General features: G+C 39.5%; 1 protein-coding gene across 3 annotated transcripts in view; it reads left to right on the top strand.

Moving 5' to 3' along the window:
- The window catches only part of ASAH2 (N-acylsphingosine amidohydrolase 2), a 65,368-nt gene extending 42,268 nt beyond the window's left edge, over positions 1–23,100 (top strand). For 2 of the 3 annotated variants that reach the window (XM_057308557.1, XM_026504647.3), the window contains 9 exons: positions 3,345–3,460; positions 4,530–4,624; positions 6,305–6,344; positions 7,118–7,213; positions 10,292–10,387; positions 12,823–12,969; positions 17,922–17,981; positions 20,849–20,937; positions 22,905–23,100. In XM_057308557.1, coding sequence (XP_057164540.1) covers positions 3,345–3,460; positions 4,530–4,624; positions 6,305–6,344; positions 7,118–7,213; positions 10,292–10,387; positions 12,823–12,969; positions 17,922–17,981; positions 20,849–20,937; positions 22,905–23,094 — 929 coding nt within the window. In that variant the 3' untranslated portion in view covers positions 23,095–23,100. Of the gene's footprint in view, positions 1–3,344; positions 3,461–4,529; positions 4,625–6,304; positions 6,345–7,117; positions 7,214–10,291; positions 10,388–12,822; positions 12,970–17,921; positions 17,982–20,848; positions 20,938–22,904 lie in introns of those variants that run through there. The other variant, XM_057308558.1, reaches the window with a different exon arrangement.
- The last annotated feature ends 1,080 nt before the right edge of the window (positions 23,101–24,180 follow it).

Raw genomic sequence — 24,180 nt, 5'->3', positions numbered from 1 at the left:
GTAGTAGTATGCTTTGATTCTTTGATGTTTTGCATATCTACTATAGGTATTTGTTTTTTGGTTACCATGAGGAGTCCATAAAACATCCTATAGTTATGACAGTTCATTTTAAGCTGAGAATTTAACTTTGATTGCATGCAAAAACTCTCCTTTTATCTCCTCTTCCCATATCTTATGTTTTTTGATGTCATAATTTGCATTTTTTATATTGTGTATCCATTAACAGATTATTGTAGCTTTAGTTATTTTTAATACTTTTGTCTTTTAACCGTCATACTAGAGTTCAGTGATTTATATACTGCCATTATAGTATTAGAATACATAGAGTATTCTTAATTCAATTATCAACTTCCCTTTTCCAGTGAGTTTTATACTTTCATATCTTTTATGTACTAATAGTATCCTTGTATTTTAGTTTGAAGAACTCCCTTTAGCATTTTCTGTTCCATAATTCATGTAGGCTTTCTTCACTCTTTTTTATTTTTATTTTCCTCCACTGATTGTATAATTTCAAATGATTTGTCTTTGAATTGACAAATTATTTCTTCTGCTTGATCAGATTGGCTGTTGGTACACTCTACTGTGTTGTCATTTCATTCACTGTATTCTTCAGCCTCAGAATTTCTATTTTTTTAAATGTCTCTCTGTTGAATTTCTCATTTTGTTCATATATTATTTTCCTGATTTTGTCTAACTGTGTTCTCTTGTAGTTGTTGAGCTTTCTTAAAAAAATTATTTTGAGGGGCACCTGGGTGGCTCAGTCAGTTAAGCATCTGCCTTTGGCTTAGATCATGATCTCAGGGTCCTGGGATTGAGCCCCCTGTTGGGCTCCTGGCTTAGTGGGGAGTCTGCTTCTCCCTCACCCACTGCCCCTCTCCCCTGCTTATGTGCAGACTCTCTCTCTTGCTCTCAAATAAATAAATAAAATCTTTAAAAAATTATTTCAAATTATTTGATGACAAGGCATAGATCTCCATTTATTTGGGATCCATTGTTGAATAATTACTGTGTTCCATTGGTGGTGTCATGTTTCCTTGATTTCTGTTGTTTCTTAGGAAGCCTTGAATTTTGTCTCTGTGTTTGATAGAGCAGTCACTTTGCAGACTGGTTGTTGGTGGGGCAAGACCTTTACTCATGGTGTGTGCAGGGACATTGGATGGGTGTGCTGTGGCAGTTCCAGATCCAGGGCAGGGCCAGTGGAGTAGTGTCCATGTAGTTCTTTTCAGCCTAGGTCAGCACTGGTGAAGATTGCGTGGCTGTGGGTGTCTGCAGCTGCCATCAGTGCTCTTGGGATCCCATGGCTGCTGCTGAAATCCTCCTGACCTCTTTCCCTGCTGGGGCATATCATGGCGAAGGAGATCTCTCTTGAGGCTAAGTTTGGCTCGCGGGTGCCCTCACAGTAGTGGTGGCACTGATGGCTGATGCACGAACACCCATGGATCAGTGACAGATCTGAGATCTGGAGCAGAGGTGCTCATAGAGCGTGGGCAGCTCCAGGGTCCAGGGCACTGGCTCTCTAGTAGTAGTAGTGGCTCTGTGCCTGAGTTGTGGGTACATGTGGAGCAGCCATGGAGCTGGGGATTGGAGCACATGTGCTTGCAGAGGATAGTGGCTCTGGGGTCCTGATGGAGCACAGGCACACATGGTACTACCATGATGTTGGGTTCTGAAACATGGGTGTGGATGGAGCAGATGGAGCTCTGCGGTCAGGGGCACACTTGGGGGTGGGGGCTGACAAACCTGGTCCCAGGGTGATGCACTAGCAGCTTCGTATGGGTGAGGAGCAGCAGCATCTCGTCCCCTGGGGGGGGGGGTCAGTCCATGGTGGTGGTGATGGTGGTAATGGCCTTTGGTGACCTCAGTCACAAAAGTTGCTGGTGTCCTCTGTGGAGCAGGCTGCTGAGGTCTGTGCCAGTGAAGACTACAGGGTCCTCTGCTGTGAAAACCACAGGAAGTCTTCCATGGGGGCTGTTGAATGACAGGGGCCGCTGGGGTCCTCCATGGAGTAGACCAGTGGGCACTGTGATGGCACCTGCCATACAGCTGATACTGAGAGCCTCTGCACTTCTTTGTTCCTCTCTGTTTCAGCTAAGTTAATCCTTCCAGTGGTCCTTTCTGTGTGATTAGTCCATGTTTCACTCCATAGGTTCTTAACTGGACTCTTGAGCCTCCCTGGGACTGTTTTCATTTGCGAGTAGCTAATTGTGGTTTTCTGTGGGGTGACAAGGGCTGATATTTTCTATTTTCCCTCCTTGCTATGTCACTATCCTCTTTTTTCTTAATATGGGCATTAAAGCTATAATTTTCCCTCTAAGCACTTCTTTCGCTGCATCCCATAAGTTTTGATATGCAGTGTCTTCATTTGCATTTATCCAAAAGCATTTTCATATTTTCTTTTAATTTCTTCCTTGACCTTGCTTAATTTCCACATATTTGTGGGTCTCCCAAATTTTCTTCTGTTATTTATTCTTAATTTCATTACATTGTGGTTGGAAAACACACTGTGCGTGTGTTTATTTCATGGCCAGCATACAGTCTCTCCCAGACAGTGTTTGTGCGCTCTTGAGAAGAGTGTCTGTCATGTTCCTGTTGCATGGAGGGAGGTACGTGCAGGTACCTGTTACATACACTTGGCTTCTAGTGTTGCTCACGTTTTCTATTGCTGATCTTCTGCCTAGTTGTCCCGTCTGTTACTGCAAGTGGGTTATTCATGCTCCAACTATTACTGTTGAGCGTCTCTTTCTCCCTCCATCTCTGTCAGTTTTGGTTCATGTATTTTGGTGCTCTGTTGTTAGGTCCATGTATGTTTATAATTGTTATAGTTCCCCAGTGGATTATAGATTCTAAGTTCATAAGTTTCAGAGTTAACATAACTTTTCCCCAGACTGTGGCATTTAGGGGTAATTTTGTGTAAATAATTAAGTGGGGAGTTAGGAGAGGCTTTTTCTGTGGACAGCAAGCCAATCAGTACTTCAAGTTGGAGGTGTCATTTTTAGTTTTTAAAATGGGGAAAAAAGTGATTTCACTCATAGATCTATAGTTAGTTATATTGTATTATTTTTATTTGCAACATGGATGAGGAAGAGCAATGGAAACAAAACTTTAAGGATGTTGAACAAAATATGATCTTTTATTCTATCAGCCACAATGGGGATCTAATGAAATAACGACTCCTCTTTTAGGATGAACAGGAAATTTTGCCTCTTTTGTTATTCAAACTGTTTGGAATTATTGGGCAACAAACTTAATAAAACTTTGCAATAAAGGCCTTGTTGCGCATTTGTCAAAGTGATGTCATTTTTCAGAGGGTTGGAATTCAAATTAATCCTAACATTCCTAAATAGGGACAACAGTAGGGGATCCATTTTGGGACAGTCTTCGGGATCAAATCTTGGGCAAGCCCTCTGAAGAAATCAAAGAGTGCCATAAGCCAAAGCCAATCCTTCTTCACACTGGAGAGGTAATGCATTTTTTACTATCATGGTAAAATTAGTATATTGATGAATTGTCAGAGACAAATGATAGATTTTTGTTGACATGGGAGTTCCACATCAAATTTTTAATATTAAAAATATGTAAAGAATCTAACTCTAAGGAATAAGGGGTTGATTATTAATTATTATTAAATATTGTGATTTAGAATATATAGTAAATAACTCGAACAACGAAAACAGTGGAAAAGGAAGAATTCAATCAACATCTATCTTATTCAGGATTCATTTATGTTGACTCCAGGACAGGAGTTCACATACAATTCTCTGCAGAAAAAAGCATCCTCAGGTCATATAAAAAGGGACATGTTCATGTCTCAGTTGTCTATCAACTCAGACAACATGATTAACTAAAGCAAAATTCATTTTAATACGTCTTTGGACCGTGGGTTTTCACATTCTAAATGTCAAAAGATTGTGTAGTGTTTATAATATAAATTATTGATGTAGAAAACATTTTTGAATAGAGTTTTTTTCCCCCTAATATTCAATTAAAATTCTTCAGGAAGAAGAAAGAGAGGAAAGGAAGGAATAGAGGGAAATCTTCTACACTAATCTGACTATGGAAAAGGATAGATTGTCTTGGAGAAAACTTGGAAAGTAAGGCAAGACTTGGTACCTGCAAATTTAAAGTGTTATGAGAGTAAAAAGAGAAATCATTAAATTAAGCTGTTTCAAATGTAGAATTACTTATCCATCTTGCTAAGGATAGTCACCACAGTGCTCCAAGAGAACCCTTGGTTACCTGTTACACATGGTCATTCTATGATGCCAGATCCACCAAAAACCTCACTGATGAGAAAGGAAGTCCAGGGTAATGGGGCATTGCCATCTGAGATCCATATGTCATGACCAAGATAGAATATTTCATATTACCTCATTCATTAGACAGAAAATCTGTGATAGTAGGATGAATCACCAAGAACAGCTGGGAACATTATAAATCCTTTAATAACGGAATGTCTGTGAGCATCATCTGTCTCTTAGCCATAGAAAGAACAGTATTCCTAACACAGTTTTCATGTTTTGGGTTCTTAGCTGACAAAACCTCATCCCTGGCACCCAGATATTGTTGATGTTCAGATTATCACCATTGGGTCCTTGGCCATAACTGCCATCCCTGGGGAGTTTACGTAAGTCCTTCTTTGTTAACTTTGTAGTTAAAAATGTCATCATTGTGTATATGTTTCTGTTGGAATCACTTCTTCTCGTGGGCAATAATTCTGAACTGACTCCTTTGTATCTCACTCTGCCATTTTGGCAAGAGTGACAAATATTCCAACCCTCTTTTGGGGGGCCTCTGAAGAGTCAATCTTTTGATGTGTATTTCTAGTGGGTAAATGATAGCAAACATAAACATTTGAAAAACTTATTCCAAATGTAAATGATGTTGCACATTATTATGTCAGTAGAAAGATGTGAAAAAGTATCAAAATACAGATGCTTGAAACAGTTCAAGTATTAGAAGCAGGAAAGGTGGTTTGAAATCTGCTCCTTATGCAGTCTTCCCTATCTTAGTAAGTGGCAATTTCAGATCTTTCCAGTTGCTCAGGCCCTAAATCTTGGAGTCATCCCTGAATTCTCTCTCTTTTCAATTTCCCCCACTTTCAATCTTGCAGCAAATTCTGCACATTCCACCCAACACTTTCTATCACTCCCTCCCTGGTCTAAGCCACCATTAGCTGTCCCCTAGATTACTGCCATAACCTCCTGTCTCACCTGCTTGCTTTCTCCCTTACTCCTCTGTAACCTTTTCTCAACGCTACAGTCAGGGGAATCCCTTTAAAACTTAAGTTAAATCAAGTCAGGGCTCAAATCTCTCCAGTGGCTTCCCATCTTACTCCAGGTAAATTCTTAAACCCTTACAACATCCTACAAGGGCCCTATGAGATTTTTCCCTCTGCAACCTCTCTGATCTGATCTTTCATACCCCTCTCCTCTTTACTCACCCCTACTTCAGCCACCCTGGCTTCACTGTGTTGCTTCAGTGCAATGCATTGCTTCAAGCATTCTCCTGTTTAAGGGCTTATGAACTTGCGGTTCCTTCTGCCTGAAACACTTACCCTCCTCTTATCCCCATGGCCGACTCTTTTATTTCTTTGGTTCTCTGCTCAGATCTCTGACAGAGATACCTGTTGTGCTGACACTATATGACACTGTCCTCACCACCATCCCCACCACCACCATCACCACCACTGCTGCCACATTCCCACAGCATTAGCCCCAGCCTCATCATCACAAGAACCACCACCATTGCTTGTCATCCTTACCCTGCGTTATATTCCCCATAGCACCAACTGTCATCTCACTTCTTTTTTTGCTTGTTGACCAGCTTCCCTCCCTGGAATGCAAGCTTCCTCCTATTGAATCCTTAGCATTTAGAAGTGGGCTTCTTCTGTAGTAGGTGCTGTGTTTTATTGAAGGATTCAGTGAAGGAACAAAATGATAAATTCTTCCTAGGCAGGGGCAATGCATTCTCTACTTGCCCCAGTTTTTACTAACATAGAACACGAACAGTATATTTTTGCTGAGTCAATGAATGGAAAATGATTGTAGTCTTTGCCAGTGATATTCATTGATTTTCTTTGCCTCCTGCAAGTTGTCTTTTTTCAGTTTAGGATTTATTTTCAAGATAGGACAGTTAGGGACAAAAAGCTCAACTTTGGCTTTGCATTGCCATAGAGCTCCTACATACTTTACCATATTGTGTTATGTGTCAGGATCATATTTGTCTTGCACTACAAGTTTGTCTGTATTTTTTGCCTATATTCTGAGTAGAAAAACACTTAGATAATTCTGTTTTCTTGACTCAGGACCATGTCTGGACGAAGACTTCGAGAGGCAGTTCAAACAGTAAGTTAAAAATGAAATAAAGTGTTTATACATTTATATTTGATGAAGAGAAAAGAATCCCCTATTCCTATGGTCTGATACCTTTTAAATTAATCTTTGCTGAAATGAGTAGAGTTTCAAAGTTCTTGAAAGTAATGCTTAGAGGTCAATAAGAAATATTAGTGGTATAAAAGCAAGCTTAAAAAATTATGAGGAAACTAGAATCAGGTTTAAATAATTTATTGTTTTTTATATATCAGTAATTTTAAAATTAATAATGGTTTTATGGATTAAATAACAAATCACCCTAAGTACCTTAATATCATGAAGTCCTGTCTAAATAAAATCTAACACATGTTAGGAGTTCTGTATTTTATCTGTATCTATTTATATTCAGGAAGCATTGTGAATGGTTCTAGAAAGACCTAATCAACAGAGGTCTTAGTACTTGGAGTTGGAAATAACCACTATGGTTAGTTAGTATCGTCCTATTATTCTTTTTAGGAAATGGATAAAATATCTGTATTTTAGTTATAAGAAGATTCTACAACTGTAAATGTAATCACTAAGATGTCTGTAGATCCATTGACTTGCCCAACCGTAGTGTAGTGTTGGCTCTTACTTTTCCTCAAGGACTCATCGTACTTCTGCATTCCCAGGCAGTTTTGATCATTACGAATGATGTTAGGAGAGCTACTGACTCACATCTATGATTGTGTGTTAGGTATATCTGGGCCAATAAAATACATTATGATGGAGAGTAATTTTATTGAGCTCTGTGTTTCTCCCACTAGGAATTTGCAACCCATGGCATGCAGAATATGACCATTATTATTTCGGGTCTGTGCAATGTGTATACACATTACATTACCACCTTTGAAGAATACCAGGTAAGGTGAAAAGTTCTTGGCATTTAAATGAACTATCCCCTTGTAGAGACTGTTGTGTCAAATGCAGGTTTTCTCTCTAGACTTCCTTAATGGTGTTTTCGAGAGATGATTTTGTTTTGGGACAGAGGAGAGAATGATAAGCCGGAGGTTGTATTTGGGAGTTCTAGGTTTGCCCTGTCCAAGTTCAAGTCAGAATTCTGGTCTCACTGACGTCTACTTTTTCTGAAATAAATTATTTTGTCTGGAGTACTGGTAATAAGCCTGGGTGGTGACATACAACTTTCCTAACTTTGTCCATGGTGCTTTTGATGCCTGAAGTTTCTGTAGAATGGAGGAAATTTTTCACTGATAGCTACTAATTATTTAAAAATATTTTTAAAAATTTATTTATTCATGAGAGACAGAGAGAGAAGCAGAAGGAGAAGGACTTGATCCCAGAACCCTGGGATCATTACCTGAGCTGAAGGCAGACGCTTAGCCAACTGAGCCACCCAGGTGCCCAATAGCTACTATTTATTGAATGTACTAGCCAAGCACCTTGCAAATGTTATCTTCAGTCATCTTCACAGCAAGCCCTGGAGTAGGGGTTTATTATATCCACGACATAAATTAAGAAACAAAGCCTCTGAGAATTTAAGGGAGGTAATGTTTCTTGTTTGCCAATAGTGCAGACAGTAGCTCAAGTACTTTTTTAATGGTAGTAGTTAAAAATGCAGGAACAGTCTAGATTCCCAAGTTCATGTTTGCTGATGTATCTGCTGGTATATCTTGGCAGTCCACACAGAGGCATCCAGTCCACTTTTTGACAAATGTCCAGTGATGCCAACAGTGGCGTCTGCCCTGCTGTCCTCTGTTGACTTTCCCTGCCTTCTAGGAAATTCTGTTGAATAAAGGTTCTTAATTGGGGCAAACTTGGATGGGAATACTTTTCCTTTATCCATTTTTTTTTTCATTTCTCTGTAACCGTTATGTAGAATTTCCTTCAACTGGGAATGTAGGTGACAAACGACAATAATATTGGCAGTACCTCTGACTTTGTCACCCATAGGAACCACAGATATATTTTATATCACAGAGAGTTATTGCAGATTTGGAAGTAACTCCACTCTCATCACTATTTTAAATCACAGTAGTTATTAGATCTGCTACTAGATCTTGTTACTCAGTAAAGAAGCACAAACATTACTTGTTCAATAAAGAAGAACAAACGTTGGGGCACCTGGGTGGCACAGTGGTTAAGCGTCTGCCTTCGGCTCAGGGCGTGATCCGGCATTATGGGATCGAGCCCCACATCAGGCTCCTCCGCTATGAGCCTGCTTCTTCCTCTCCCACTCCCCCTGCTGTGTTCCCTCTCTCGCTGGCTGTCTCTATCTCTGTCAAATAAATAAATAAAATCTTAAAAAAAAAAAAGAAGAACAAACGTTATCCTATCACAAAAATGGTTTTTTATTGTTTGATTAAATATATTTCAGTCTAACTGGTTTTCTTTGCCAACAATGTATTTTACTTTATACATTCAGGAACATTTACTCTGAGGGGTCCATAAGCCTCAACAGATTGTCATAGGAGTCCTGGGCACAAATAAGGTTAGGAACCCCTACAACTTCTCTCAGGGACATGCTCCTGCAAGGATTAATATTAATTAATTTATTCACTAATTAATTCAACAGACATGTGTTGGGACAGATACTGTACTAGGCACTATCTGGGCATAACAATTAGTAAAAATCTGCCCCTCCCCTCAAGACTACTAGGATTTATGATCTAGTGAAAGGCAGGAAAGAGCAGGTAATCACATTGCTGTAAAAGGGATGTACAGGGTTAATAGGAAAAGAAAGAGAAAGTTCACTAGTCTGTATTGGGTATTAGAGAATGGAGACTGGAGGGTTTTCTGGAAGATGTAATCTCTGTCTGAGTTTTTGAGAATGAGTAGGGCTAGTTAGGGAAAGAAAAGTTAGGGAGGTGTCCTGTATTGAGGAAGCTATCCATACAAAAGTCTGGGGGTGCTGAGTTAGTACGTTTGAGGGGCCATAATTAGTTGAGGGTAGTGAGACAGGGGCTAGTTGATGGGGAGGTTTTAGCTGATGGAGCATCTTTTATGCTATGGTACAGGGCTTTACCTCAATAAGGAAGGTTTTGGAAAATGGCAGTAGAATTCCAAGGAAGGAGTGTTCTGATCAAATTTTGGTTTAGAAATGTCACTAGGAAGACAGTGTAGAAAAATAAATTGGAAGGGCAAGGGTGGAGGCAGAAAACTGAGTAGGAAGTTATAGTTATGATCTGGGTGAGAACCAAGGGTTTGGCCTCAGTAAGATTGGGAGAGAGGAAAATGAAATGAAGGAATTCAAGAGATTCCAAGTAATGGTAGCTTGGAGACTTCCTGGATGTAGGATGAAGGAGAAGGAGGAGTCTAAGATGGCCAAAGGGTGGCATTCACTGGGATGAAGAACGCTGCAGGGAGAGCGGGTGTCTTTGGAATAATGAGTTCCACTTTAGATTTGATGAGTCTGAGATTCCCGTGAAACAGCAGGAGGCTTGCAGTTCAGCTAAAGGAGATGCATCTGCTTCTATTTTATAGCCATATAGTGGTTAAATGTCCTTCTCCACACAGTACCATCATCCCCAATCTCCCCAGGAGTTACGGAGACTCTCATTTTCCCTCATTTCCCCCCTCCTGCTATGCTCTTTGAGGGCCAACATTTATATTGCAAGTACTTACGATAGACTTAAGCTTAGGAGCTATTCTGCTCTCTCAGATTAGATGGGGCGACAGTCCAAATGGCATAAACTGAGAACCGACTCCATTTAGCAAGTAGTTAATGGGAGCCATTTACTTTAGCTGGCAAATGGAAATGCCCACCGCCCTTTGTCAGGATTAATGTTATTAATTAATAATTAATAATTATTAATAATAATATAATATAATAATAATTACTAATAATAAATAATAATTAATGAATTATGCCTGTTTGAATTATGTGAGATGTCCAACGTCACCCCTCTCCTAAGATGTGGCACTTCCGCAAATGGTTAGAGATACATAGAACAGTGTAAAACTCAGCCCTGTCTCTCCTGCAGGCTCAGCGGTATGAGGCGGCATCTACAATTTACGGACCCCACACTCTGTCTGCTTACATCCAGCTCTTCAGAGGCCTTGCTAAGGCCATTGCTACGGTAATCAAAACTTGTAGGCATGTGTGTCTCAGGGGTGGGGAGATGCCGGGGAAGCAAAAGAAAACCTTAGCTTTAAATGTCCAGTTTTTCCCTTATTTTTATTTTTCAAAACCTTTATTTTTAAAGTTTGCAACTATGACATATCTCTAAGAAACAAAACCGTTAGTAAATTCAGATACAGTTAACATCTTTGGGTAGTGACAGCTTCGTTCACATATATGATCTCATATTACCCTCCTGATTACCATGTGAAAGTAGGGAGGTATCATTTTCCCCCCATTTTTCAGATGAGCAAAGTGGTTTGGAGATGGAAGTCATCGGGCTTACTCTAGCCGGGGGTTGAACCAGTGTTCTCGAGGCCTGGCCAGAGTCTCTCCAATCTCTTAATGAGTTGAGCAGATCATTCCTTCTGAGATGCCCATTTCCCCATATTGTAGCATCTCTGAAATGGCGATATGTCTTCCAATCAGAGGAGTTTTATGACTATGATTAGTAGCATGTTTTTACTTTCTCAAAAGCAGTAGCACTTGCTATAATCACTAGAGGCTTAGATGGGATGAAGTACAACCTTGGAGTGCGTACACATTGCATCGATCTAGGGTACGTGCACCTCGACAAGTTGACTTAGAAGAACTCCAGTCGTGGACCTCTTCCTTTAGGGTGCAGGTATTAATGAAGCTGATTCTGGTGTCAGAAGATGAGCCAATAAGCAGAATAAAGGGCTTAAAATCATCAGCAGATCTTTATATAATCCCATATGAGCCCCAATAAAGGCTGGGACACAATTACCACGTAGTGAAGACAACGGAGCCCATTCAGAGAAAGAGCTTGGTTATATTGAGTGGAAACAAACAACACAGCTGCTTGTGAGGGTCAAAACAGTTGAATATGGGCAATTCCATATGCCTCCACCTAATTGCTGACCGTACGAAGTTTCACGACCGGGTATCTACTTAGGATGCATCTTAATTGCCTCATGATTGTTTTATCATAGCATTCCTCTCAGTTTTAGGTCTGATCCTTTTTTCCCCCCAAAGTGGAACTGCTTTAATTTTCATCATAAAAGCTGTAACTAGTTATAGACTTTTAGATTATACAGTAAAGTATAAATCTAGAACCCATCCCGAGAGACGGCCACTGTTTTCACTTGCTTTGACTGTCATCTATAGTTCCTCCCACGGAAATAGTCTTCAGGTTTTATAGTGAAACTTAAGCAGAAAGTGTGATTCATTTTGTAGAAATTTGTATCACAGCCAGTGTTATGGTTCTGTAGCTAAGATTAGCCATGTGATCTCGAAACAAAATACCAAGTATCTCCCAGCTTATGGTCCCATTTGTGAAAGCGGAAGGCCAGCAAATAGATGTCATGGCCGTTGAAAAAGATTAAGTTGTTAAAGTGAGGATCAGTGTCCATTACGAAGGACTACTTAAAATTTGAGATTAACGTTCTGATGATACTATTAAAGGTGACAAATGTGGAAAACATAGATTAAACCAGTCAGGGCATATGCAGATCTTAACTTTTAAGCTAAAAGTGTATTTATTATATTTTTTAATTAGCACAAAGAAGGATTTAGGGGGAAAAAACTTGGTATTGACTCTGAGTAAGAATTTTTTTTTGTTTTCAAGTTTTTATTTAAATTCCAGTTAGTTAACATACAGTGTAATATTAGTTTCAGGTGTAGAATTTAGTGATTAATCACTTACATATAACACCCAGTGCTCACTTGGACAAGTGCACTTCTTTTCTTTTTTTTTTTTTTTTTTGGAAGATTGGTAGGGGAAGAAATGGATAAAGAAGGGGGGGTAATCAGAAGGGGGAATGAAGCATGAGAGACTATGGACTCTGAGAAACAAACTGAGGGCTTCAGAGGGGAGGGGGGTGGGGGAATGGGATAGACTAGTGATGGGTAGTAAAGAGGGCACGTATTGCATGGTGCACTGGGTGTTATACGCAACTAATGAATCATTGAACTTTACATCAGAAACCAGGGATGTACCGTATGGTGACTAACATAATATATATAAAAAAAAGTAAGATTAATTTTTAAAAATTAAAAGGAAATCACAGTGTCATGGTAGAAAGTCTTACCATGGGTTAGGCTCCTCTCCAAAGTCACACAATTGAAAAATGACTATCCCAGAATCTAAACTTATATAGTGTTTACACTCTGATCTCTGGACTGCATGGTCTGAGGGAGCGAAAGTGTTGTCTACGACCCAAACATTCCTCTAGTGACAAAAGTTTAAATTGTGGATGCCTAGACTCACATTTTAGCAAAGTTGCCCCACATTTTGTTAAAGCTGTTAGCTCTTGGAGAGATGATGTGTGTGGATGTTTCCTTTACTAAGGGCATTTCTGGGAGGTTGGGGACTGGGGAAAGGGGCTTTGACTCTACATTGTGTGGTCCTTAAGCAAATGTTCTCTGTTCTAGGATACAGTAGCCAACCTGAGCAGAGGTCCAGAGCCTCCATTTTTCAAACAACTGATAGCCTCATTAATTCCTAATATTGTGGATAGAGCACCAATAGGCAAAACTTTTGGGGATGTTCTGCAGCCTGCGAAACCTACATATAGAGTGGTAAGGCTCCCGAAGAGATCTTGGAATCTTCCAGAAGCCTGTGTCTGGGGATGGGGGGGAAGATACTATCTAATGTCAACACCTGCCTGTAATCATGCTGTAGACCAGCTGTTAGCAACGATAATTTTGACAATTGTTCTTAACTGTGCAGAGCCTCTGCAAACATGGGAATGGGGAAATATTTATTTTGCAGGTGGTAATGACGTAAAATCAAATTTCTAAAATCCAAGTTCTTCTTTTCTTCTTAAATGGATGGTCATGGAACCATTTGCTAGAGCTCAGAAAAGTCTCTCAAATCAAGGACAGGAAAAGCATGTAGCAATGAAGCAGGACTTGGACTATTACTATTTTATATTTATCTTGTGTCCTGCGACTTTGCTAAGTCATTTCTTAGTCCCAGTAGATTTTGGGCAGGGGATGTGGATTCCTTAGAAATTTCTACATACAGTATCATGTCGTCTGTGAATAAAAGCAAGCTCACTTATTCCTTTTTGGATTTCTTTACTGGAGGCCTTTATTTTATTTTTTTTCCCTTAATGCACTGGCTGGAATCTTCAAGACAATCTTGAAGACACGTTGTAAGACTGGGCATTCTTCTCTTGTTTCTAATCAGGAGGAAGAGTATTCAGTTGTTAAGTATGATGTTTTCTTGAGGATTTTTGTAGATGACTTTAATCAAGTTGAGAAAGTTCCCTTGTATGCCAAGTTATTATTGCTATTTTTAATGAAGAATGGGTGTTGGATTTGTTTCAAATGCTTTCCTGTCTACTGAGGTGATCATGTAGGATTTTGTCTCTTACTCTATTAATACAGCATATTGCATTAGTTGATTTTCAGATATTAAATAAATGCTCTTTTGTAATGGTATAGAATCTTTTTTATATGTTGTTGAATTTGGTTTGTTAAGATTTTGCTGAAGTTTTATACTCATGTCCATAAGGGATATTTGCAGTCTTCTTTTCATGTGTTAGTTTTGTTGCTTTTGGTGTCAGGGTAACACTAGTCTCAAAGAATGAATTAGCACGTGTTTCCTCCTGTATTTTCTGAAAGTGTATGGAAAATACTGGTATTATTTCTTCTTTAAATATTCAGTCAGATTTATTAGCAAAGCCACATGGACCTTGGCTTCTCTTTATGGCAAAATTTTTATTTACTACTCCAATTTCTTTACTTACAAGCCTATTCAGATTTTCTGTTTTTCTTGAGTCAGTTATGTATCTCTCTTGGCATTTAGTTTGTCTTGAGGAATCTGCATCTTTCTAAAATTATCTAAAAATCTTCCTAGGCATTTGCCCGTTTTGTGTAAGTTGTCTATTTTGTTTGGATAACGTTCATAATATGTTCTTACAATCCTTTTAATTTCTGTGTGGTCAACAATGATGGCCCTTCTTTCTTCCTGATTTTGATAATTTGTGTCTTCAGAGAGCTAGCTTTTAGCTTCCTTGATTTTATCTGTTGTTTTTCTGTTTTGATTTCAATTTTCTGTTTTGAGTTTTGCTCTGGTGTTTTATATTCTTCCTTCTGACTGCTTCAATTTTATTTTGCTCTTCTCATTTCTTAATGTGGAAGCTTAGGTTCTTTTTAGGTTTTGTGTAATTTTTTATTCCTCTGTTGATTTTTTTTGACCATATATATTTTTGATTATTTTCCTAGTAGTTGCTTTAAGGACTTGAAAAGAAAAAAGAATTCTGATTTTCCTCTCCACACTCTCTACTTTCAGCACTTCCGATAGCAGCTGTGTGGACATTTCCCCCACACCAAGCAATTCTCCAATTCTCTGCAGACATCAACTTGGTGTCCTATGATTCAGTTCAATTCTGACACTATCTGCTTGGGGTTGGCATTTACCTCACAAGTTAAGGGCTCGGTCCCACAAGACTGTACTCCTCCACCCCCACCCCCTCACACGCTTCAGAAACCAATGGTGAATCTAAGTCGTCATCTCTGCTTCTGACTGATTGGCTACAAATTGGAGATTCCCATGAGCCCCTCCTTGGGTTAAATAACTTGTAGGAACAGGCTCACAGAATTCAGGAAAACAGTTTACGTACTAGGTTATCAGTTTATTATACATGGATTACAACTCAGCAACAGTCTGATGGAGGAGAAGCAGAGGGCAAGGTATGAGGGAAGGAGGGCCAAGCTTCCATGACCTATCCAGGAAGGCCACCCTCCCAACATCTCCATGCATTCACCCATCTAGAAGCTCTCTGAACCCCAGACTTTAGGGACTTTTATGCAGGCTTCATTAAATAGGCACAATTGATTACATCATTGGCTATTAATGATTAATTCAACCCTCCGTCTTCTTTCCCCTTCTGGAGATTGGGGGGGGGGGGTTGGACTTGATAATTCCAACCCTCTAATCACAAGGTTGATTCCCCTGACAACTAGCCCTCACCCCCGCCCCATGTTACCGGAAACCCTGAGCCACTGGTCATCTCATTAACATACAAAAAGACACACCACTTCGGGGATTCCAAGGGTTTTAGGAGCTGTGTATCAGGAAATGGGGACAGAGACTATATATATATATATATATATATATCTTATTCTGTCATAGGGCTATAATATGCATCTTAATTAATTGCACTCTACTTCAATATAATACTAAAAATTCTAAAAAATATAAAAAGATTGCTCCAATATATTTTTCCTTTCTCATCCTTTGTGATATTGTTGTCACATATATCACATCTATATATAAATGCAATAATACAATATTATAACTAATTGTCTTATATAATCTCACACCTTCTAAAGAGATTAAAAGAAGATATGAAGAGCATATTCATAGAATATTTTAAACTTAGCCCACATATTTACCCTTCTGGTGCTCCTTATTGTTTCTTAGGAATTCGAACTGTTATTACCATCTAGCGTCATTTCCTTTTAGCATGAAGAACTTCCCTTAGTGTATTTTTTTGTATGACAGCTCTGTTAACAACAAATTCTCTCAGGCTTTATTTAGCTGCAATGGCTTTATTTTCCCTTTATCTTTGAAGAATAGTTTTGCTGCCTTCTTGGTCGAGAAATGGTTTTCTTTTATCACTTTGAGTATGTTATCCTGTCGCCACTGTTCTTCACCCTCTAATGAGAAGTCAATTGCTAATCTTATTGGAGTTTCCGTGAAAGTAATGCATCATTTTTCTCTTACTGCTTTCAAGATTTTCTATTTGTCTCTGCCTACCACCAGTTCGCTACAATGCATCTAAATGTGACGTACTCTGGGATTATGCTCTTCGGGATTTGCTGAGTTCCTTGGGTCACAAGTTAATATTTATCAAGTTTGGAAAATTTTCATCCATTATTTCTTCCAAAAGATTTTTCGTTTGTTTGTTTCTCTCTTTCCTCGAATTCTGGGTCTTCTGGTTTGTGAATGCGGGTACACTTGATGTCATGCTTGTTTCTGAGATTCTAGCAATTTTTCTTCAGTTTTTTTTCTGTCCATTCTTCAGACCAAATAATTTATATTGATAAATTCTAGTTCACGTCTCCTTTCTTCTCATATTTGCTGTTAAGCTCTTCTAGTGAATTTCTCATATCAGTTGTGATTTTCGGCTCTAGAACATCCGATACATTTTTAAAGATTACTTCTTTTCACTGAGTTTCTCCATATGTTAAGTCATTAACATAAGACTTTTCTTTAATTCTTTAAACACGATTTGTATTAGTTCTTAGAACATCTTTACAACAGCTGCTTTGAAGTCTTTTTCTGTTAACTACAACATCTGGGGACACAGAAAGGCAGTTTTGATTAGACTTTTTTTCCCCCAGTATGAGTGATATTTTCATGTATGCACATCCCATCATTTTTTTTTGTAGAATACTAGATGTGTTTTGATACATTGTAGCAATTCGGGATTCTAGCCTGACCTCCCCACCCCAGAGTTGTTGTTTTTGTTTGTCTGTTTGCTCACTGAACACTAGAGTGGACCAGATCAGTAACGTCTGTCTCTGTTGCAACGTGTGGCTATTGGATCTGCTCTGTTTTTTTGTTTTTGATTTTACTTTTAAGTCTGGCTCTCAAGTGTTGCCCCTGTGGTTATATAACTTAATGTCCAATCAAATATTGATCAGAGTGTGTGCTTAGATGCTTCAGGGAGTAAGAATTTCAGTTTCTGCTGATAGGTTCTTTTCCCGGTTTCAGGTGGTTCTCTTCCCTGCATGCAGATTTGAGGGGAACCTTCTACAGATCTCCAGAGTTCTCTGTATGTAGCTCTCCTCTCTCTGGTACACTCTTGTCTCTATTACTCTACCTTGTGAACGTAAGACTATTTGACCTTCACGGACTCCCACAGCTATTCTTTAATTTAGACCAACCGCCTGGCTTTGCTTGCGCTCTGCCTCCTCGTGCTGTGAACTGCACACTCTGAGGGCGTTAGGCTGGAGCAATTGCGAGGCTCGTTTTGTCTGTTTTCTGTCACTCGAGGATCACTGTTTTCATCGTTTGATTGCTTTCCTTGCTCTGCTGTCTGGAAAGCCATGGTTTAATGCACATTTGTCCAGCTTTGTCATTGTTTCCGGTGGGAAGGTAGGTACACACCTGTTATTCCACTTTGTATCTCACACGAGCCAGTGTCAGTGCAAGTCGTTCACGGGAAGTTTTGACTGCTTTGATTTGAGTCAGCGCATTTCCTGTATGTGTGTCTGAGGGAAGTGTGAGACAATATCAAAGGCTGAAGAAGCCATTTAAATGCCTTGTCTTCATCTCTATCTGAATGTACTAAAAACAAATTCACTGGTGAAAAATTCTTGAGTCACTTCCCAGCCAAAAATTCCTATGTCTGTTGTGGCAAGGGTATGTTCTCTAATATTCTCTGAAGATAACTCACTTGATTAAATAGGATAGAATCAGCACAGGTGCCCAGAATCCTAGAACATTTCATAAATCATGGCCTAAATTTGAGCATGGCAAAGAATAAACTCATCACGTGAGTTTGTATCTTCAGGGAGAAGTTGCTGAAGTCACATTCGTAGGCGCTAACCCGAAGAATTCAGCAGAAAACCAGGTAAGAGTCAAAGATTCTTCTGACGGATTTAAATCCACTTTTTAGTCTTCGTTTGAATAGCCTTATAGAGGTTAACGACATAATGATAAAATGTTCCGAATTGCTTTTCATCTTACTGTTTAGGTGTGTGGAAATTTTCAGTAAGAAGAGTAATGTGGAATTTAGTCTGGGGGAAGAAAAGCACAGGAAACGTTTAACTGGGTCTGTCTAGGTTCACATATTGCACAAAGCTTAGAGAGCTACGCTGTCCCTTGAGAAGATACAAATTTCAATACAATCCCATTTATGTATTCCGATTTAGAAACTCTACAAAATTGGGTCAAATCACCAAAGGACCAAAAGTGAAGTATATCTTTGGTTCCTTCCTCCCCCCAGTTCTGGCTCCTCTCTTACTCCAGAACTGCAGCCTCTGGTCCTACGTCCAGTGTTGTGGAGTGACCATGGACCCCTGGGGGGGATGTCCCACTGGCTTGGGGCCCTGGCCCAGGTGCTTTATGTTATCTTGCATTTGCCATTAACTTACTCTTTACTGCTGGCACTAATGGGATATTTATTTATTAATCTTGAAAAATGGCACATGAAATACATGTTTAATGTAAAAACAGACCATATAGAAGTGCTTAAAGTCGAATGTGAAAGTACCTCTCTTTCCATAAACCTTTTCAGAGGCAATAATTGCTTATAGTTTGTTACATGTCATTTCATACTTCATTGTTTCTATCATATGTAAAGTATACATATGTATAATAAAATACATGCCCTTAATAAAATGAATTCGTTTTACTCCTCTGTAACTCCTTTAGAATGTTCTTTTAATGGGGGCACCTGGGTGATTCAGTCAGTTAAGCATCTGACTCTTGATTTCAGCTCAGGTCATAATCTCAGGGTCGTGAGATCAAGGCCCACATTGGGTTCCACGCTGAGCATAGAGTCTGCTTCAGATCCTCTCTTTCCCTCTTCCTCTTCCCCTCCTCCACTCTCTCTCTCTTTCTCTCTAAAAGACAAAAGAATGTTCTTATAACTACACAAGCAATAACTAGGCATATTCTAGTTGTAAAAATTCAAACAATAAAGAAATATGTAGAAGAAAAAGAAAGTAAGTATACGAAAGTGATTTCAAGGTCATATTTTTTAGTGTGGCTGAGGATGCACTTACTGTATCCATGAGCCATCCTTCCCAGGACCATTGTTACTTATAACTCCAAACACCTTCCTACCAGTGAACCTTCCATTTCTGTTCATTGAAATATCATTACTGCTCTAATAACAATTGTGGCAATACGACATTGTCAAATATGACACTGGGGAAAAATGTTTGACTGCTTGGAAAGTCAACATGCACCTGTTGGAAATAATTTCTCTAGGCAGTCAAACTATGCCATAATATTTGCATGTTTATGGCATTGTTTTCTGAAGATATCAAAGTATTATGGCAAAATGGCAGAATTAGCTATCCGTTGATATCCTTGGGCTGGAGAAACACCATCATCGTTATTGCCTTGGAGAAGCAGGACAACAAAATGCTTAAAGCACTGTAATGAGAATAGAATTGATTTCTAAGAAGGCTCTGGGACTCCGCATATGATAATTTCCACTCCCTTTTATTGTTAATAATCCTTACCACCATTTATCTAAGGTTTACTCTTTGCAGGCACCAGGTGAAGCACTTTACATACATTACTACATCAATCTCATTTTATTCTCCTTACTGTCCATTGGCTTACATTTTATTGTCCCCATTTTACAGATGAGGAAACTGAGGCCAGAAAGATTAAGTAACTAGTATTAACTAATTGTGTATCAGGTAGAGATTAGGGTTGGGAAGGGGAAAGGATAGTCACATAGTTTCCATATGCAGTGGTCTAGACTTGTTCTCTGGTCTACACTCTACACCTGTCCAGCGAGGGTTCACCCAATCTCCTACTCTGTCTACAGCCTCCCCGATGTCCCTCTGCCCTAAATGGCCAGAAACCCTTCTCTTTACAAGTCACCATCATCATGAAAACTTTATTGAGTATAACCTATCTGTTGAGTAATTAGAGTTTTAAATAATCCCACGGCCCAGGTGTGAGTGATCCATTCAGCAAAGTTTTATTTGAACACCTGTAATGGATAAAAGTGAATCAGATACAAGTCCTACCCTTAAGGGCCCACAATCTAAAGATTTTTGAGGAAAATTGGAGATTTATGGTCTCTGCCTCTTTGAATTTGTTATATTATTCAAATTTGTGCTTAATTTGACATGGAATTCTTGGTCTGAATTGAATTATTGTAGCAATTTTCCAATGGGAACAATAAAACCTGCTTTTGATGTGCTTTCTGGGAATCCATTATGAGAAATTACAGTGATTGCTTTTAGCACCCTAGGACAGGGAAGATTTATGCATCCTTTCCAGTTCTTTCACTCGAGAGGTATATTTACTCATAATTCATTTACCCAGAGAAGGAAAGATGAAGAAACTTTCCTATTTTCCCTCCTAAGACTTGGCGTGACTAGAGAAGGTCTTGGAATATAGATCAATAAACATGTCATGAAAAGGTTTGACTTATGCCTTTTTCAAAATTGCAAGTTTCATTCTATCTCTTCTCTGCCCCTATTTGCAAAATTTGCTATCAACTCTAAAATTATGATCATCCAGTTTTCTTTAAAAAAAAAAGGTCATGGTGTGTAATAGCCTGGATGAATTAGCATTCTGAAGACATTGCGTGGAATGTGAAGAGAAACACCTAAGAATTTGGATGAGATTCTAATACATTTTCACACAAGGTATTGACAGGTCGGCCTACAGTCCACAAGGGATGTATTTACAGGCAAGTTCCTTCTATGACCGTGTGGGGTCTCATCAGTTATATTAATTACATTTCAGACCCATCAGACCTTCCTCACTGTCGAGAAATATGAGGCCGCATCAGCAATATGGCAGATAGTGCATAATGATGCCTCCTGGGAGACTCGGTGAGCATGTCTGTTGGATATTTTGTCTTTCAAGCCTTGACAACAGTTGGTTAGTAATGCAGGGAAGACAAATGGGAAGCCTGGCTCAATGCATGATATTAATGACATCAAATTCCCAAGGAGCCTTCTGGCCATATTTAGTTGATTTATTAGACTTCATTTTGATTCTGTTTTTCTGCAAAACAGTGTGGTGTGTGCTTCTGGAAGATTAGGTGCTAATGAGGTTATGGCCTCCATTTTTGTAAACATCTGTTAGTTTTGTTTTTTTTCCACGGCCACAGACATTACCCCCAAAGGCTGGCTGGCCTTCCTGCAAACTGGCTGAAAGGCATACTGGGGTGGAGGTGTTGCTATAGGTCTATATTTAGAACCTGACGTTCCTTCTGGGAAAATCACGATCTATACGCAAAATGTATCGTACTTGTATACGTGGTCAATGATTCTTTATTTGAATTACTAAAACACGAGATGCTCCAGTGTTTATCTCTTCCTGACTCAAGTAAGGAAGGAATTTGCCGATAGAGTTCCCTCAGAGACATATCTCTGTGCCTTTGGTTATCAAATATCTGAGCTGAATGCATATATTGAAGTTTTGAAAATGTGTCTGAAATAAGAAAATATTTCTGCTCCCAAGTGTGTAAATTTCACACCGCACAACAAGTGGGCAAAAGTTTTGGCAATTTCTGTCTAATTTGGATCACCTTAAACTAAGTGATGGGTTGCATGTTGGTTTGCTCCCCATGGTTAACCGAAAATCGAAGTTTGAACATACTGTGCCCCCTTTGATAATCACACATAAATATGGACATACATTTTCCTCTGATCTTTAGGACTCTAGGGTATTGGTCATTTTAAAACAAATAATAAATACATATTTATTGTTAAAATAAGGTTATGCAGATTATAACCATTTTTTATTATCTAAATAATAAAAAACGATGATTTTTTTTTGAAAAGCCCCAACTCAGAATAGCAGTGAACATGGAGGGCATGGATAGGCCTCCTTCCTGTTCACCAACAGCAGTATCATCACCTCTGTCATGAGAGCACTGGGCCCATCCTTGAAAAACACGGAATGTTGAGAACACCCTCTCTGCCCTGAGCACTCACTCTCTACACCGTTGGACATCCGTTAGCCCATTGTATCTCGCTTTCCTAGAAGGGTATCTGAACTCCTTGTAGTGGTCTGCAAGGACCGATGCGAGCTGACTCCATCTGTTTCTGTCAGCTCAACCTCTGTGCCACAGCCCACTGCACCCTGATCCTACAAGAGCATTCTGTTCCTTCCCTGCACCCTCTGCTTTCCCGCTGAAGCCACTTTGCATCTCTGTTCCTTCTTCCTGGAATGTATCTCCTCTGGGGATGTGTGGGTTCAGTTTAAATAACATCTCCATAGAGATACCGCTGCCTTATTTGGTTCATTTCACTTCCCACGTTTGAGATCATTTGTTGATTTCTTGTTTGTTGCCTTTCTTCCCCCCCTTGCCCCAGGGGCCTGTATGCTCCATGGAACTTTGGGCCATGTCTGTTGTGCTCACTACTGTATCCTCAGACCCCTAGAATAGAGTCTGGCACAGGCGCTCATTAAATATATACTTTGAACAAATGTGTCAGTCGACACAGAGGATGACAAGGGCAAGAGGAATGTTCTAGCAGTTCTCACTCAGGAGACGTCTTGTATTCTGAGTACCAGGTGAGGGAGGCTCCCTGGGGTGGATTGTGTTTGGGTAGTTAGAAAGGTAGAACAAGTGAAACTGTTTCTACAAATGGCTATTTCCTAAAGGGTCTATTCCAGGCAGTAAGTATTTGTCCCTGTTTTGTTCATTGCTGTATTCTCAATATCCAGGATAGTGCTTTGGTTAGGGTAGGTACTCCCTCAATATTCATATAATGAATATTCATACATTTTTCTAATCACACATTTTTAAGAGTAAAACTCAGTCGGCTTGTTTGTCTTCTACCAACAGGTTCTATTGGCACAAGGGACTGCTGGGTCACAGCAATGCCACGATACAATGGCACATTCCAGACACTGCCCAGCCTGGGATCTACAGAATAAGATACTTCGGACACAATAGGAAGCAGGAATTTCTCAAGCCAGCGGTCATACTTCCATTTGAAAGCACTTCCGCTGCCTTTGAAGTAGTAACTTCTTAACGAAGAGTTGACAGTTCATTGAAAGAGCAGCTACACTCTCTAATTTATAAAAATGATTTCACATGAATGTAAACTGTGACGATGACTTGGATAATTGTCCCTGTTGGGGCACAGATAGTTTACTGTAAGGGACAGAGGGGTGTGTGCGTGTGTCCAGTTTGTCTTGCTCAGGAGCTTCGTAGCCTGGGTGGTCTAGAGACTAACGCAGAACTTCCCTCGGGGCCTGCTGGCTGTTTGAAGGAACACGTCCCCTCAATATGAAGCCTCTGAAAAGTGAGCGAGAGTGGTTGAAGATGCGTGAACAATGGTACAACTATTTATGTATAGAATTATTGAATATTCGTGCTGGGAAATTATTTTGCAGATGGAAACAATGAAGTTTTGCGGATTTAGCATTAACAAAGACTTCAGGACTTCCCCTCCTCCCCCAACTCCATCACACCTAAAAATATATAAACACTGACCATAAATGTATATGCCCAATGAGAGAAAATTAGTGTGGAAACTAGCATGCCGACTCTTCTGTCTTGAGCACAGCCTCGCAAAGCCATTACCCTGGAGTCGATGTACCTGATCCAGATCGGTTAATGCTGGTAAATTATTTCTGGCATTGCCTTCGGAGGCCAATCACAAGAAAGTCAGACCTGTAATATTTTGATCATGCCTTGTGTTTCCCTAACTGCCCTTATCCCTTTGAGTTGTGTCTCCTCTTCCCAAGACTGGTTCTAAGTGATTTTGACTGTTTTCACTAATCACAGTCACCCCCAAAATACAAGTTTTGCCATTAGTCTAGATATTTAAAACAAAAGTGTTACTGGATTGGAAGGGGGTCCTCGAAGGACAAGCTCTAAATTCATTGATCTGTTCTTTTCTCACTCACTTACTCATAGACCTGCTCAATCAAAGAATATTTATTAAGACCTACATACCCAACATTGTGCTAGTGCCTGGCCCTGACGATTGTTGTGATCATATTTGGGATGAATGTGTTAGTGTCAATTTATAAAGCAGTAATCTTCAAGTCCTATCTTATATACAATCTGGTTGGGTGCTCTATTGTGGGGGGAAAGAGGCTCCAGACCATTT

Source organism: Ursus arctos, unplaced genomic scaffold, assembly GCF_023065955.2.
Source record: "Ursus arctos isolate Adak ecotype North America unplaced genomic scaffold, UrsArc2.0 scaffold_7, whole genome shotgun sequence".
NCBI lineage: Eukaryota > Metazoa > Chordata > Mammalia > Carnivora > Ursidae > Ursus > Ursus arctos.
Note: the sequence above shows the minus strand (reverse complement) of the source record. Positions and strands in the feature narration are given on the sequence as shown.